This window comes from Lipotes vexillifer, unplaced genomic scaffold (assembly GCF_000442215.2).
Source record: "Lipotes vexillifer unplaced genomic scaffold, Lipotes_vexillifer_v1.1 scaffold422, whole genome shotgun sequence".
Taxonomy (NCBI): domain Eukaryota; kingdom Metazoa; phylum Chordata; class Mammalia; order Artiodactyla; family Lipotidae; genus Lipotes; species Lipotes vexillifer.
Genome location: NW_006779087.1, coordinates 2,221,807 through 2,234,857, shown reverse-complemented (window position 1 = coordinate 2,234,857; position 13,051 = coordinate 2,221,807). Strand labels below are relative to the sequence as shown.

At 45.4% G+C, this 13,051-nt stretch overlaps 1 protein-coding gene across 2 annotated transcripts; it reads right to left on the bottom strand.

Annotated features, from left to right (window-relative positions):
* Positions 1-4,400: 4,400 nt before the first annotated feature.
* On the bottom strand, positions 4,401-12,082 carry LETMD1 (LETM1 domain containing 1). Of its 2 annotated transcripts, none has more exons than XM_007452309.1 (9): positions 11,902-12,082; positions 11,206-11,357; positions 9,260-9,375; positions 8,577-8,659; positions 6,377-6,563; positions 6,152-6,253; positions 5,899-6,051; positions 5,358-5,454; positions 4,401-4,471 (listed from the first exon to the last, which is right to left on the bottom strand). In XM_007452309.1, exons 1-9 carry the CDS (start codon positions 12,021-12,023, stop codon positions 4,401-4,403), a joined length of 1,083 nt encoding a protein of 360 aa, XP_007452371.1. In that variant the 5' UTR covers positions 12,024-12,082. The 2 variants fall into 2 exon arrangements, with proteins under 2 accessions (XP_007452371.1, XP_007452370.1); XM_007452308.1 differs by having other exon boundaries at positions 9,212-9,375; positions 11,902-12,023.
* Positions 12,083-13,051: the final 969 nt, after the last annotated feature.

Sequence of the window (13,051 nt, the reverse complement as noted above, 5' to 3'; positions counted from 1 at the left end):
AAGGGAAAGAGCTAGATTGGCTGGGGATGTGGCATCAAGAGCCTGAGTCTTCTGTATGTGTCTAACCCCAGCTCCATCAGGCAGCTTTAGTCTGGGGCTCACACATCCCACGGGAGGCCTATATAGAGCATTAACCTGTGTCCAAAGGAGGCAGCAGGAACACGCTGCTGTCTAGAAAGATGACTTTTTGCCGTGCTTGCTTTTTCACCCAGGTTGTCCCCCCTACCCCAATTTGAGAAATTTGAGCTTTAAAGGAATGTAGAATGTGGCAAGTTCACCAACTAGTTTTTGTTTCCTTTTTGTATCTGCCTTCGTGGTCCCTCTTGGATATACAGGGTTAGAGTTCTTATACTGTATTCTTACACTGTTCACCCCCAATAACTGCAAATGCTTATTGGATCCCTCCCATCTCGATATATAAAGATTGGAAGCCAGACCAGTTCTTAAATGCTACATACAACTTCCAGGTTCTGAAGAAGTCAGGTTCTGACTGTAACCTTTGAGGTCTAGAGTGGGACTCACATTCAGTTTGTACCTCAATTAGGGGGGATACGGTTCCTGTTCTCTTATGTCCTGCTTATGTTCCAGGATGTCCTCCATCGACCACCACTGAATTCTTTTTACTAGCAAAGTTACCTTTGCCTGTTTTACTTCATTCTTTTTTTTATGGCCTCTGTTTGAAGAGGGAGGCAGTAGGGAGCAAAACACTCTTTAGCATCCTTTACACCATGCTTCATTACTGCTATGGTTTATTAACCAGAAAAAAAAAAAAAAAGTAAAACACTTTTTTTTGGGGGGTGGAGGAGATAACTGTTCCTACTTATCTTGCTCATAAAGCCTTTTCTTGTGGGATCTTAAGGCCCTGGTGTCTGAAAGCAACATTCACGTACATCGCAGCAGCATTTCACCCATCAAACCTAAACTGAGCCTGAAAGACCTCATGTTTAACACAGTTACATCTTTTAACGCATTCTGCCTCTCCTGTTCATTCCTGTTTTTGTTGGGTTTTACATTTGCAGGGGAGTTAATAAGTCATAGGCCCTTATCTCTCCCCATTCTCTAGTCTCGAAATGGAGTTGAGAGTCTGAAGTACCTGAGATCTAGGTGCTATCCCGAACTGAGCTACACTCTGCCACCTTAGACTGGTCCCCTCAGATATAAGACTGAAGTTTAATTGGGAATTTGGAGAAAAATCTTTCTAGAAGTTTGTGTTGGAAGGTGAAGGTGAGCATTATACATTCCCTCCTTAGGAAGGCTCCAGCCTAAGCTAGGGAGTGGATTTCACCTGTTCAGTAAGACACACATTTGGGATCAAACCAAGAATTTGCATCTAACTAGACTCACTGCCAACCTCCAATATAATTTGATTTTTCTGAAAAACTAGTTTCTTAATATAAGTCCATCCCTTCATTAACTCTGCAATTCTGACTCACCTATCCCAAGCTTTTAAATGCTAAATATTAACGTTTAGCATTAACTGTCTTGTCAAGCAAAGGGCCTCTTCTGTTTCTGGTGCTACCTGAGTTGGACAGAATTATAGTTCATGGTTGCCAGAAAGGCTAGGCCTCTGATCACAGAGGCAGAGAGCTTCAGTCCTGCTTAGTCTAGGCCTAGATAAAAAAATGATGATTACAACGCTTAATTATTTTCCAATTTCCTTTCTCACACACTGTACGCAGGTAGTATTTCAATGTGAATCCAAAGCTTGTCCGGTTCTCTAAAAAAAAATTTTTTTTTTTTGCCTTTTAGGTCCTTTACATTGTGATAATGCTGTATTTAAAGAGAATATTTAAATAATATTAAAGAAATATTCAAAAGAATGGTGTGTTATTCTTTATCTTGGCAGACCACAAGTCAGTTACTTGTTAGAGAAAAGATGCTTCTCTAGCATTGTATATAAAACCAATTAGGTCAGTTAAGGATTAATGTTAACAATAGGAGTGTTTTATGGTGGAAAAATAGAACATTCTTTGGAGCATCAAGAGCTTGACTTGGGGGCTTCCCTGGTGGCGCAGTGGTTGAGAATCTGCCTGCTAATGCAGGGAACACGGGTTCGAGCCCTGGTCTGGGAAGATCCCACATGCCACGGAGCAACTGGGCCCGTGAGCCACAACTACTGAGCCTGCGCGTCTGGAGCCTGTGCTCCGCAACAAGAGAGGCCGCGAGAGTGAGAGGCCCGCGCACCGCGATGAAGAGTGGCCCCCGCTTGCCACAACTAGAGAAAGCCCTCGCACAGAAACGAAGACCCAACACAGCTCACCAAGAAAGGAATTCTGAGGCCAATTGCTAGGATGATAAAATATTTTCTCATCTCATTAAACTTATATTTTTAAAGCTTGAGATGAAAATCTGGCATGAAACAAACAACAAAAATTATTATTTGATCACACTAAGGATGTTTATATTGACAGAGCAATACTTAGACTCAAAGCATGATGATCTCCTTGGGGAATAGAAGACAAGAGGGAAGGATGGGGAAAGAACTGGGAGCAGAGAGGATCTGAAATGAAACTTGTATCCTAAACTGAGTTAGGTCCTAGGGAAACTGTCCTGGTTGCAAAAGTAAAGCCATGTAAACGATGTTGTATCCTACATATATAGCTTTAGTATTCTGAGTCCATTAATTGGAGATCAGAGTCAGGAAATATAGGAATCAAACAATAATTAGGCATTAATGAGCTAGATGGTAGAAATGCAGGAATTCATTGCTCAGTATAAGTTCAGCTGAGGGGTAGGAAACCGGTAATATAAGATCTAAGGCAGAAGTTAGCTTTATTGACTGGACAAACACAGAGTAGGGGAAGCTACAAAGGAGTTCCTAAGAACATTAGCCCCTGAACATGAGAGTTATGTGGGCATCTGGAGGTTTTTGTACCTGTCAGGGTTCTTCAAAGAATCAGAACTAATAGGAGATTAGATAGATATAGATAGACAGTTGACATTGATAGAGGTGTTATTTATAGATCTTATATTATTCTTATATAGATAGGTAGGGATATTATATATAGAGATAGACACATATACATGTGTATATATATATATATATATATATATATATATGAAATTCTCTATTCCTGGTTATCATCTTAAAATCCAGCAAGAGGATCAACTTCAAATTAGCTCCTTTGTCATTTCCATCCCATCAGAAGGTTCTATTCCAACCAGTTATCTCGCCATTAGTTAGCTCATGTCAGTCTTGTAAAAGGAGCCTTAGTAAAAATGATTAGGGTATATGCATAAGTAATTTCCAGCAACTGGTTTCAGGCAGCCTTTAGTTGAGCTTAAAAACAGTGCTTCATGCGTTTACAATAAGTTACTACAGGTCACTGATGCACACAGACAAAAGCTGAACCCAACTTACTATCTCAGAGTAGACCTCTCCTGGTCTCGGGCTGGGCAGTAATTTGTACCTTACAGGATTGATCCACGGCCCAAAGAAGGCAGCCACTGTCAGCTACAGTTGGACAACACACTGGAAGTAGCAAAGCATTTAAGCTCCACAGGGGCTGTAGCCCAGTCCAGAAATTGAGAGAGGGAGGGGAAGGCTGTAAACACTTGAGACAAGAAGCGCTTGTATTTCCTTTTATCTTTCCATTAGAATGTTCCCATAAGTTATTTACTTAAAAAAAAAAAAAAAGTTAAGGTGCTCAAAGGATTTGAAAAAAAGGTAAGTGGTTAGCCCTGTGAGGGGAACAAAAAATAAAAATCCCTATTTTTGGTCGTATCAAACTGCTGACAGGGGCATCAAAGTACATGCATAGATATAAAGGCTCCAGTTTAAGTAGTGCTGTTCCCCTCATCAGCCAGAAACTGTCTTGAACAAAAACAGCTGTAACGGGGCTTCCCTGGTGGCGCAGTGGTTGTGTCCGCCTGCCGATGCAGGGGACACGGGTTCGTGCCCCGGTCCGGGAAGATCCCACGTGCCGCGGAGCGGCTGGGCCCGTGAGCCATGGCCGCTGAGCCTGCGCGCCTGGAACCTGTGCTCCGCAACGGGAGAGGCCATTACAGCAGTGAGAGGCCTGCGTAGGGCAAAAAAAACCCAACCAAACAAAAAAAAAACCCAGCTGTAATGACTGTGGCAGTGGGTAAGTCCTAGGCCAAATGAGGATTCCCACCTGGGGCAAAAGCTCACTTCCTGGGATCCGAACTTAAAACACCATGGTAAAAGCCCAGTACAAAGGCTGCTGCCAGCTCCAGCAAATTCTGAGGAAGTTGGCCCCCTCTCGTGGGCTGCCCCAGTAGGAGGGTTTCTTTCAGTTCCAGCTGCCACACGGGCACCTGCTCCTCTGCCTTGCACACGCCTAACAGGGCACACACTCTTTGCTGACAAGTGCTGTTTGGTCCCACGCTGCTGGACTTGGTGACTGCATGCAGGACAATGCCACCCGCTCCTTGTCGGCTCAGCGCCTTGTCCCAATGTAGTTGATGGAAAGCAGGACCACATTGTGTAGCAAGAGGGACAGCTCAGCTTCTGAAAACAACATCAACATTAATGGTTTGGCCAGGGAAGAGCCTGCCTTCCAGCTACCTCGTTATGCGGGGCTTGACACCAGAGGCAGAAAGCCAAGTACAGGGAGGTGTGACATTAAGAGGCCACTGTTCTCAAAGTTCCCCTGCTTCATTCCAGTCCCTGCATGCACACTTTCTTTCCTTCCACCAAATATCTATATCTACTTGATTCTCATGTGATGGCAGTAGAAAATTCGGAGATGGTAATGGTACTAAACCCCACTGTCACCCTTCAGAATTTTCCGGTAGAAGCTGGTCCTCGAGGGACATTTCTCAGCCCCAAGGAGATTAGTAGGCCTACCCTGATGTTCAGAGGCTTAGAAGATATCGAGGCCTAGCCAAAGGTTCCAAACAGGAGACCCATAGGTCTAATAACCACCCGCAGATACTTTTTGTTTAGGCAACTGAGTGTTTTCATTCTGAATTTGAATGCCTTGGGGCTGGTGCTTCTCCCCGAGTTACATGGCAAGGTCTGGAGACATCTCTGGTTGTCAGAACTGGGTGAGGGGGTGCTACTGTCATCTAGTGGATAGAGGCCAGGGATGCCTGCTGTATCGTCTTATAATGCACATGACAGCCTCCACAGCAAAGCATCAGTAGTGCCAAGGTTGGGCAACGCTGCTTCACACTCAGGTTCCCACAATCCGTAGTCCTCCCTCTTATCTTGCACAGTCTACTTCCCTACCTGCCTAGCCCCTGTAGGCAAGTGAGTCTGCGCCCTTTCAATTAGACATATACGTCAGATAAGGGTCTCACGCTACTTAATAATTAACTCCCAAATAAAACCTCAGAATAAAATACAAAAACGACTTGGATCTTAGTGGCATAACCACAGGCACTTGTCTCACCTTTCAGGCTGCAGGAAAGCTGCAGCCATTCTCCCAGCCAAGTTCGACACCTCTCTTCAGCAATATGGGTGGAATTCAGGCCGCGAAGATAACAAGCCTAGATCGCTCAGAAGAGAAACAATCCTTAATTATCACAGAGCAAGTATGCCAAGGAAGTATAAACCCACAGAGAATCCCAAATCCCCTTTAAACAAGTTAAAACCTCATCCCCACAAGAAACCTTTCACCATGGCAATATGAACTCTGATGGACAGGATGAGAAGCAAAAAGGCCTATACAATCTAAAACAACAGATCTAAAGTGTAGTGTCCTTGCTTTTTGAAGGGCCAGAAGAAAACATACATAAACCAAAATTATTGTGGGCAACTCCTTCCCACTAGTTAAGTTCACTCAGAAAAAAAGACATGGAAATGAGGTGAGGGAATAAAGAGCCTGGGCTCTGCTGTAACAAGCAAGACAAGGAGCTCCCTGGAAGTTCCCAGCCCCGTGAGCTCAAAAGCCCACCAAGGACTGCAGGTTGATATTGCAATCAAGCGCTTACCGACTTCACCTCCTGCGCAGTCAGCTGACCAATCCCCAGCTTTGCCAAAGCCTTATCCAGTTGGTGAATCACAGTGGTATGAGTCTTTAAACGGTATCTCAACAAGACAGGAGGCAGATAAGGTGTGAGAAGCATTGCTCGACTCAAGGCTTTCTGTGACACAATACAGGGGGAGAAAGTCAACTCAGTGTTACTGCAAGTAAGACCTGAAGCGAGGTGAGGCCATGGAATAGAGAAAGCCTCAAGTGCTCACCATCTGCAAAGCATGGAGCTGGTTCATGCCCAGAGGATGGTTGGAGAAACACTCTCTCAGAGCCAGGATATCATGTATTGCTGGGTGGGTACCACGCTGCATCTTGGGAGAGGTAAGAGATGGGCAGATGTTAGGAAGGTCCAGACTAGCCTTCTTACCCAGTTTGAGTGCACGCTGGATCTAACAAGATTCCTGGTTTGCAGGAAGGGTTAATTGGAGGAATACCTTGGTGCACAATTCTGTCATATGCCACCGGAGTCCTGAATCAGAAATGAGAGGGATAACCTTTTCTAAATAACAAAGAATTTCTGGGTGGGACTGCTTCCGGAGAGCATGATAGATATCTAAGAAATCAATTTGTTGCTTTGGGGTCCAAAAATGTTGGATCAGCAGTTGCCTAGGAAACAGGTACCTGAAAAGAAAAGGAATCACAAAGTCACTTGCTGAAACTGGCATCTTTCAAAGTGAGCTAAGAAAGCATTTAGCAGACATGAATGCTTGGAGGAAGAGACGGAAACACTATTTCCCTACCTTACTGTTCTTTCCTGTAAATGAGTGTCAGACCAAGGTTTAAAGATACACTGAAGCCCAATTTCAAGCAACGTTACTGAGGTTATGTAAAAGGAAGCAGTAAGGGAACAGCCTTGTACGCAGCAATCAGATAAATGACTCCTTTTGAATCAAAGCATGTGATGAACATATTTTGGACAAAGCTGCAGACAGAGCTGGACTTTGTATGTGAGGTTGACAACCTCAAACTGTTCACAGTCCCTATGTGTATACAAAATGGAATTCCTCTAATTCATTTCTCTATACAGGCAGTGGTTTTAAAACATGGTTACAAATTCCCTGGCACTCTTCTTATTGAGAAGTGAGGTCTGTGCCTCTGGTTTTTAAAATCTGGATGAGTGCATCAACCAACAGAATAGAGCAGAAGTCTTTGTGACTTCCAAGGCTAGGTTATAAAAGGCCATGCAGGGCTTCCCTGGTGGTGCAGTGGTTGAGAGTCTGCCTGCCAATGCAGGGAACACCGGTTTGAGTCCTGGTCTGGGAAGATCCCACATGCCGCGGAGCAACTAGGCCTGTGCGCCACAACTACTGAGCCTGCGCGTCTGGAGCCTGTGCTCCGCAACAAGAGAGGCTGCGACAGTGAGAGGCCCGCGCACTGCAATGAAGAGTGGCCCCCGCTTGCCGCAACTAGAGAAAGCCCATGCACAGAAACAAAGACCCAACACAGCCAAAAAATAAATAAATAAATAAAATTAAAAGGCCATGCAGATTATTTTTTAAAGTTTCTTGAAACTTTTAAAAATTAATTAATTAATTAATTATTTAATTTAATTTTTGGCTGTGTTGGGTCATCGTTGCTGCGCGCGGGCTTTCTCTAGTTGCGGCGAGCAGGGGCTACTCTTCGTTGTGGGGTGCGGGCTTCTCATTGCAGTGGCTTCTCTTGTTGTGGAGCAAGGGCTCTAGGCACACAGGCTTCAGTAGTTGCAGCGTATGGACTCAGTAGTTGTGGCTCGCGGGCTCTAGAGCGCAGGCTCAGTAGTTGTGGCGCACGGGCTTAGTTGCTCCGCGGCATGTGGGATCTTCCCAGACCAGGGCTCGAACCCATGTCCCCTGCACTGGCAGGCGGATTCTTAACCACTGTACCACCAGGGAAGCCCCATGCAGATTCTGATTTGCTGGAACACTCATTCTTGGAGCCCTAAGCTGCCATGTAATAAGTCCCACTGCCCTGAAACCACCACATTACAGAGGCCATATGCAGGCACCCTAGTTGACGGTTCCAGTCTTCCAAAGCCATCCCGGCTAAGGCACCAGACCTAAGAGTGACCTTAGACTGTCCAGACAAGTCCATTCACCAGTTTTAACTATCACTGAGGGACACGGGAGAAAAATCTTTCACCCACCTGAGCCCTGCCCAAATTCCTGCCCCATAAAATCATGAAAATGGTGGTTGTTTTAAGCTATTAAGCTTTGAGGTTGTTTGTTATACAACAATAGATAACTAGAACAACATGCAAGGTCATAGTTTAAAACTGTCATCTTCAGATATAAGGTAAAGTAATAAAGATTGGTATTATCAGAATATGAAATGCATTTTTCTCCTGAAGAAAAAAATTTGTCCCAAGTTGCTATGCCTCTAAGAGAGTGGGTTACTGCCTCTAGGGATGATGGAAAAGATCATTATCTTATTTCACATCACACAGGAGCAGCCAAGAGACAGGGAGAAGCCAGGCCACCTACTCCTACAGCCGTCGCAGTAACCCAGGTGGCTTTTACGAACCTTGGGCTAATGAGAAAATTGAAGCAGAAGTTTGATAACCTCTGCCTAACTTCTGAAATGGAAAGTTCTTAATTTGTAATTTTTAAAAAATCTACATATCTTCAGTATGCCGGAGAGACAGAACTCTGTACTCACATTAGCAAGAAGACCAGGTAGTTGGCAAAGGGTGGAATGGAAAGAATACCTAGGAAAAGACACTTGGTGACGTCTCGACGGAACTAAGCAGAAATAAACACAGATGCAGTTTTAACCCACGAAAGTTTTCAGTACAATGGACAATCCCTCCACCCCACTGTGTAGTAAATTTCTATTAGAGCCCAGGTAAGGATCAAGGTTATTTCTATCTACCTCTAGTTGGTAAGTTCCTTAAGGACAGGAGCCCTGATCTGTTTACTTTTGTATCCCAAACAATGTCTAGTACAGGGCCTGACAGTATACCAAATCCCTAAGTAAATTCTTCCTGATCTGCAGAATGGTCCTAGATTCTTACTCTCAGCTTCAAAACTACCATCAAGTTACCACCAAATACTACTTTCCTGCTGCCTTTGGATCCTTCCTTGCAGATTTTTATATGTTCAGAAACGAACTGGACTTTACTGTTCACAACTTTTATTCAGAAAGTGTTCCAGAAACTCTACGGAGCTCTGCTATGGAGGCTCACAACTCTGAATGAACTGATTCTGACAAATGATCTGATCTCATGGCAAGGGGCAACAGCTTGGTCAGTGGTGAAGAAAATAGGAACGAAAAGACTTGAGTTCTGGGTTAACTTTAATTATATCACCATGAACTTCCGGATATCTGCCCTTGGCGCATACCTGTCTCAAATGCTCCATCTCCCGGTATGAAAGTTGATGAAACTTTATATTGTGCTTCCACATATTTGTCTTTATTCTTCTAGCCTTTTTGGCATCAGCCCATAACATCTGCAATCCTACCTCATTAAAGTAGAGGACAGAGTGTGATGTTATCCCAATCTGATTACCACAGCCTTTTGTTCCATGTTCACCCACAACACACACTTGTCCCTCCCTCCCCAATGCTACTCTAAATCAAAGCTTTAAACTAGGTCACTTGAAACTCTTGTGAGGCTGACCTATATTTCATTTCTTATGCTTCTCCCCTCTGCCCCCTCCCACCCCCCCTGCCCCCAGCATATCACCTCTCTTCCTGCCAAGCTGGCGTTCTGTGATCTACCAGGGAAAGGTCTCCCTCTTCTGGTTCATTACTCACTCCCTTTTTAAAATAAAAATTCAAAGCTCTTTAACCTCAGGAAGTCTTGCTCAATTAACCCTTTGTATATCTCAACCAGATATTAACTTATCTCTTTTCTAGAACACTTTTATAATTACTGGAATTCAACATATTTCTAAGACTGCATTTTCACTTAATTCCAAGATAATCCTTACACTGATCTAGAACTTTATAAAAATGTTTTCCTATTTCTGAATGAAATGGTATAATGTCTAGGTTGGCTTCAAAATAATACAGGAGAAAGCCAATGTATAAATGATATAAGACTGGTGGCCGTGAGTCAATAATTGTTGAAGTGAGGTTGAGAATATGGAAGTTCATTGTATTACTCTACTTCTGTGTTATGTTTGAAATTTTCTATAATAAAAGGCTTAAACACAAACAACCAAAATGCTTGCAAACTCTTTTTTTCATTTGATTCTAGTTATAAATCGGGGAGCAGACAAAGCAGTCATTCTTATCTCCACTTTACAGCTTTTGCAAGTACATGAAGCTAGTAATAATTATAATATTCAGAGCTGACAATGTGGGAGTTTACTATAATTGGTGTTATGATAAAAAAAGTAGAGTGGGCTTCCCTGGTGGCGCAGTGGTTGAGAGTCCGCCTGCCGATGCAGGGGACACGGGTTTGTGCCCCGGTCCGGGAAGATCCCACATACCGCGGAGCGGCTGGACCCGTGAGCCATGGCCGCTGAGCCTGCGCGTCCGGAGCCTGTGCTCCACAACGGGAGGGGCCACAAGAGTGAGAGGCCCGCGTACCGCAAAAAAAAATAAATAAATAAGTAGAGTATAATAGTTATAGCTACACTTACTGAGCACTCACGATGAATCTGGTCCTAAGGACTTTACGTGTATGGATTTATTTAATCTTCACAGCCATGCAGACAATAGGTAGGTTCTATTACTACCCTCATTTTACAGATGAGAAAACCAAAGAACAGAGAGGTTAAGTAACAAGTCCAATCACACAGCTAGTGACTAGGTGGGATTTGAACCCAGGTAGTCTGGCTCCAGGGTGGACACTTGACACTGTACCGTCTCCTAGTAACTAGCAGAGCTCTGATCTGAACCGAAACATTCAGAAACCAAGTACGTGTAGTGCTATTTCCACAACGTGCTACCCAGGAGAGATCTGTGACAAACATTAGACCACATTTTCTTACAAGCCAAGTCAACCGGTAAATCACGGGGCAGGTCTGTGCAGCTATAGATCTCTGCCCTTGTGCACGACAAATAATTTCTACTATAGTCAGATGTGTGGTTAGGAAAAGTGCAAAAATACCTATAATCCTCCTGGGTGTTGTCAGAAGTTGTTTCTCAACATACCTTTCTAGAAACATCAAGAAAGGCTAACTTATAAGAAATAGTTTAATGCTCAAGCATTTATGAAACAGAAGACATACCAGCTTACACCCCCATCGCAGAGCCTGCAAGTGACCTTACTTATTTTAACTCTCTGACACTGCCCAAGAGCTGATTCAATGGATTTTTATTTTAGTTTTGTCTTTACCTTTCATGAAGATTGTATACAGGACATAGAAGCGGGGGAAATGACGACCCAAGAAACGATGGTATTTCCCATTAATCACTTTTGTCTTGGTCACCACATAAGAGATCAAGCTCTTCATATCTGCCTTTGGAGAAAGGTGAAGCTTTGAAGACCTACAAGGAAGATGAAAGAGACTATCTGGGAACCAGCCTGGAAGCCCCTTCACGCCTGGGGTCCATAATGTAAAACATCTGCTTCAGAGAATGTATGCTAAGACCTGAAACTTCTGAAATCCAAAGATCTTGAGATCATGGAGAGATAAGCAGTCAGACTGAGAAAAACAGGGCAGATGAGAGGCCAGGCAAGAATGGATGTCGGGGAAGTGGTGAGTCTGGAGAGAGCGGAAGGCCTGAGGGACAATCTGAGCAGCAGGCTAAAGCCAGAGAGGTGAGATCCGGATAAGTAGCAGTAAAATCTGAGCCGAAAAAGGGAGGCTCAGGACACGTGGGGAATTCAGACAACATGGGGTACTGAGAATTGAGAGGGTCACGAAGCCAGGTCTCTAGCAGGGATCCCGGTGCGAATTCTGAGCGGCAGAATAAAAATCCAGGGGCCGGGGCGTGGAGCCCTGAGAATTAAGAGACAGCATGCAAACAAAATTGAGACACTGGAAGAGCCTGAACGTCAAAAATGCTTTTCTCTCCCCAAGTCCCTCACCGAGGGGCCCCCCAGGCCATGCCAGAGCGAACAAACTGCAGCCTCCGGGCGACATAAGGTCCAGGGGGCCCCGCCGAACCCCACAAAGCGGCCCGAGCCCAGCACACTCTGGAGACCGCCATCTTCGCAGTGAGGGAGGGGCAGACGAGAGTAAGTCGTCTTCAGGTCAAAGTTCCCGTACGTTGCGTTCGTTTGACAACGCATGCGCCTTTCCTGAGAGCTGATTGGTAACCACAGACCGTTCGCCTCGCGCTGCCCGGGCAAGGAGCGGACGCTAAGGCTAAGTTCGGAAGGAGGGCCAGGATTGGACGCCGCCGGCACTTCCTGGTTTAGAGGCGCCGGAAACCGGCTGTCCCGGAGGAAGCGAGAGAGTATCTGCTCTTGGTTGCGTTGTGATCCTGAGAATGTCCTCTCTTTGAGGGCCTCGTGACCCCTCGCGATGCTCTAGGGCCTCCGGGCTTCCTAGCGCCGCCGCCCTTGCTCTCTGTCCGTGTGCGGACTTCGGGGCCTTGGCGTGGCAGGTGCCGGAGGTCAGTTAGGCAGGGCCTGTGTCTACGGTGCCTCATGGGGGCTGGGAGGGCCCGCGGCGCCCTCTAGTGCCGGTCAAAGTTTGCAACTAAGGTTGGATGCCTGGAAGCCGCACCTCTGTGAACCAAGTCCGCTTTTTCCTTTTGTAGGCGTTTTTCAAAGTAGGTCTGTGGGAATGATACCTTAAGGTAAGTGCCTCCTGAAGACCAAGCTCGGGTCTCAACCTTAATGTCACTTTCCTGAGAGGCTCTCTCCGACCAGAGGGACATACGTTTTCTCCCATCACCCTGTGTATTTTTTTATAGCACTTACCACATCATTTATACGTTTGTTTCCTTTGACCGCCTCCCTGAACCACACTGAGGGCAAGCACCTTCTTGCCTTGTTCACTGCTGTACCTTACCCCCACCGCTGGGTGTCATGCCTGGCACCTAGTAGTTGCTCAATAAACTTTTTTTTTTTTTTTTTGCGGTACGCGGGCATCTCACTGTTGTGGCCTCTCCCGTTGTGGAGCACAGGGCCCGGACGCGCAGGCTCAGCGGCCACGGCTCACGGGCCCAGCTGCTCCGCGGCATGTGGAATCTTCCGGGACCGGGGCACGAACCCGTGTCCCCTGCATCGG

Excerpts from the sequence above, each read along its gene's own strand:
- LETMD1 (XM_007452308.1), bottom strand. The coding sequence starts at position 12,023 with ATGGCGGTCTCCAGAGTGTGCTGGGCTCGGGCCGCTTTGTGGGGTTCG. Across the intron at positions 11,358-11,901 it reads ATGGCCTGGGGGGCCCCTCG|GTCTTCAAAGCTTCACCTTT; the intron begins GTGAGGGACTTG and ends TCTTCCTTGTAG. Across the intron at positions 5,455-5,898 it reads CTGCGCAGGAGGTGAAGTCG|GCTTGTTATCTTCGCGGCCT; the intron begins GTAAGCGCTTGA and ends TGAGCGATCTAG.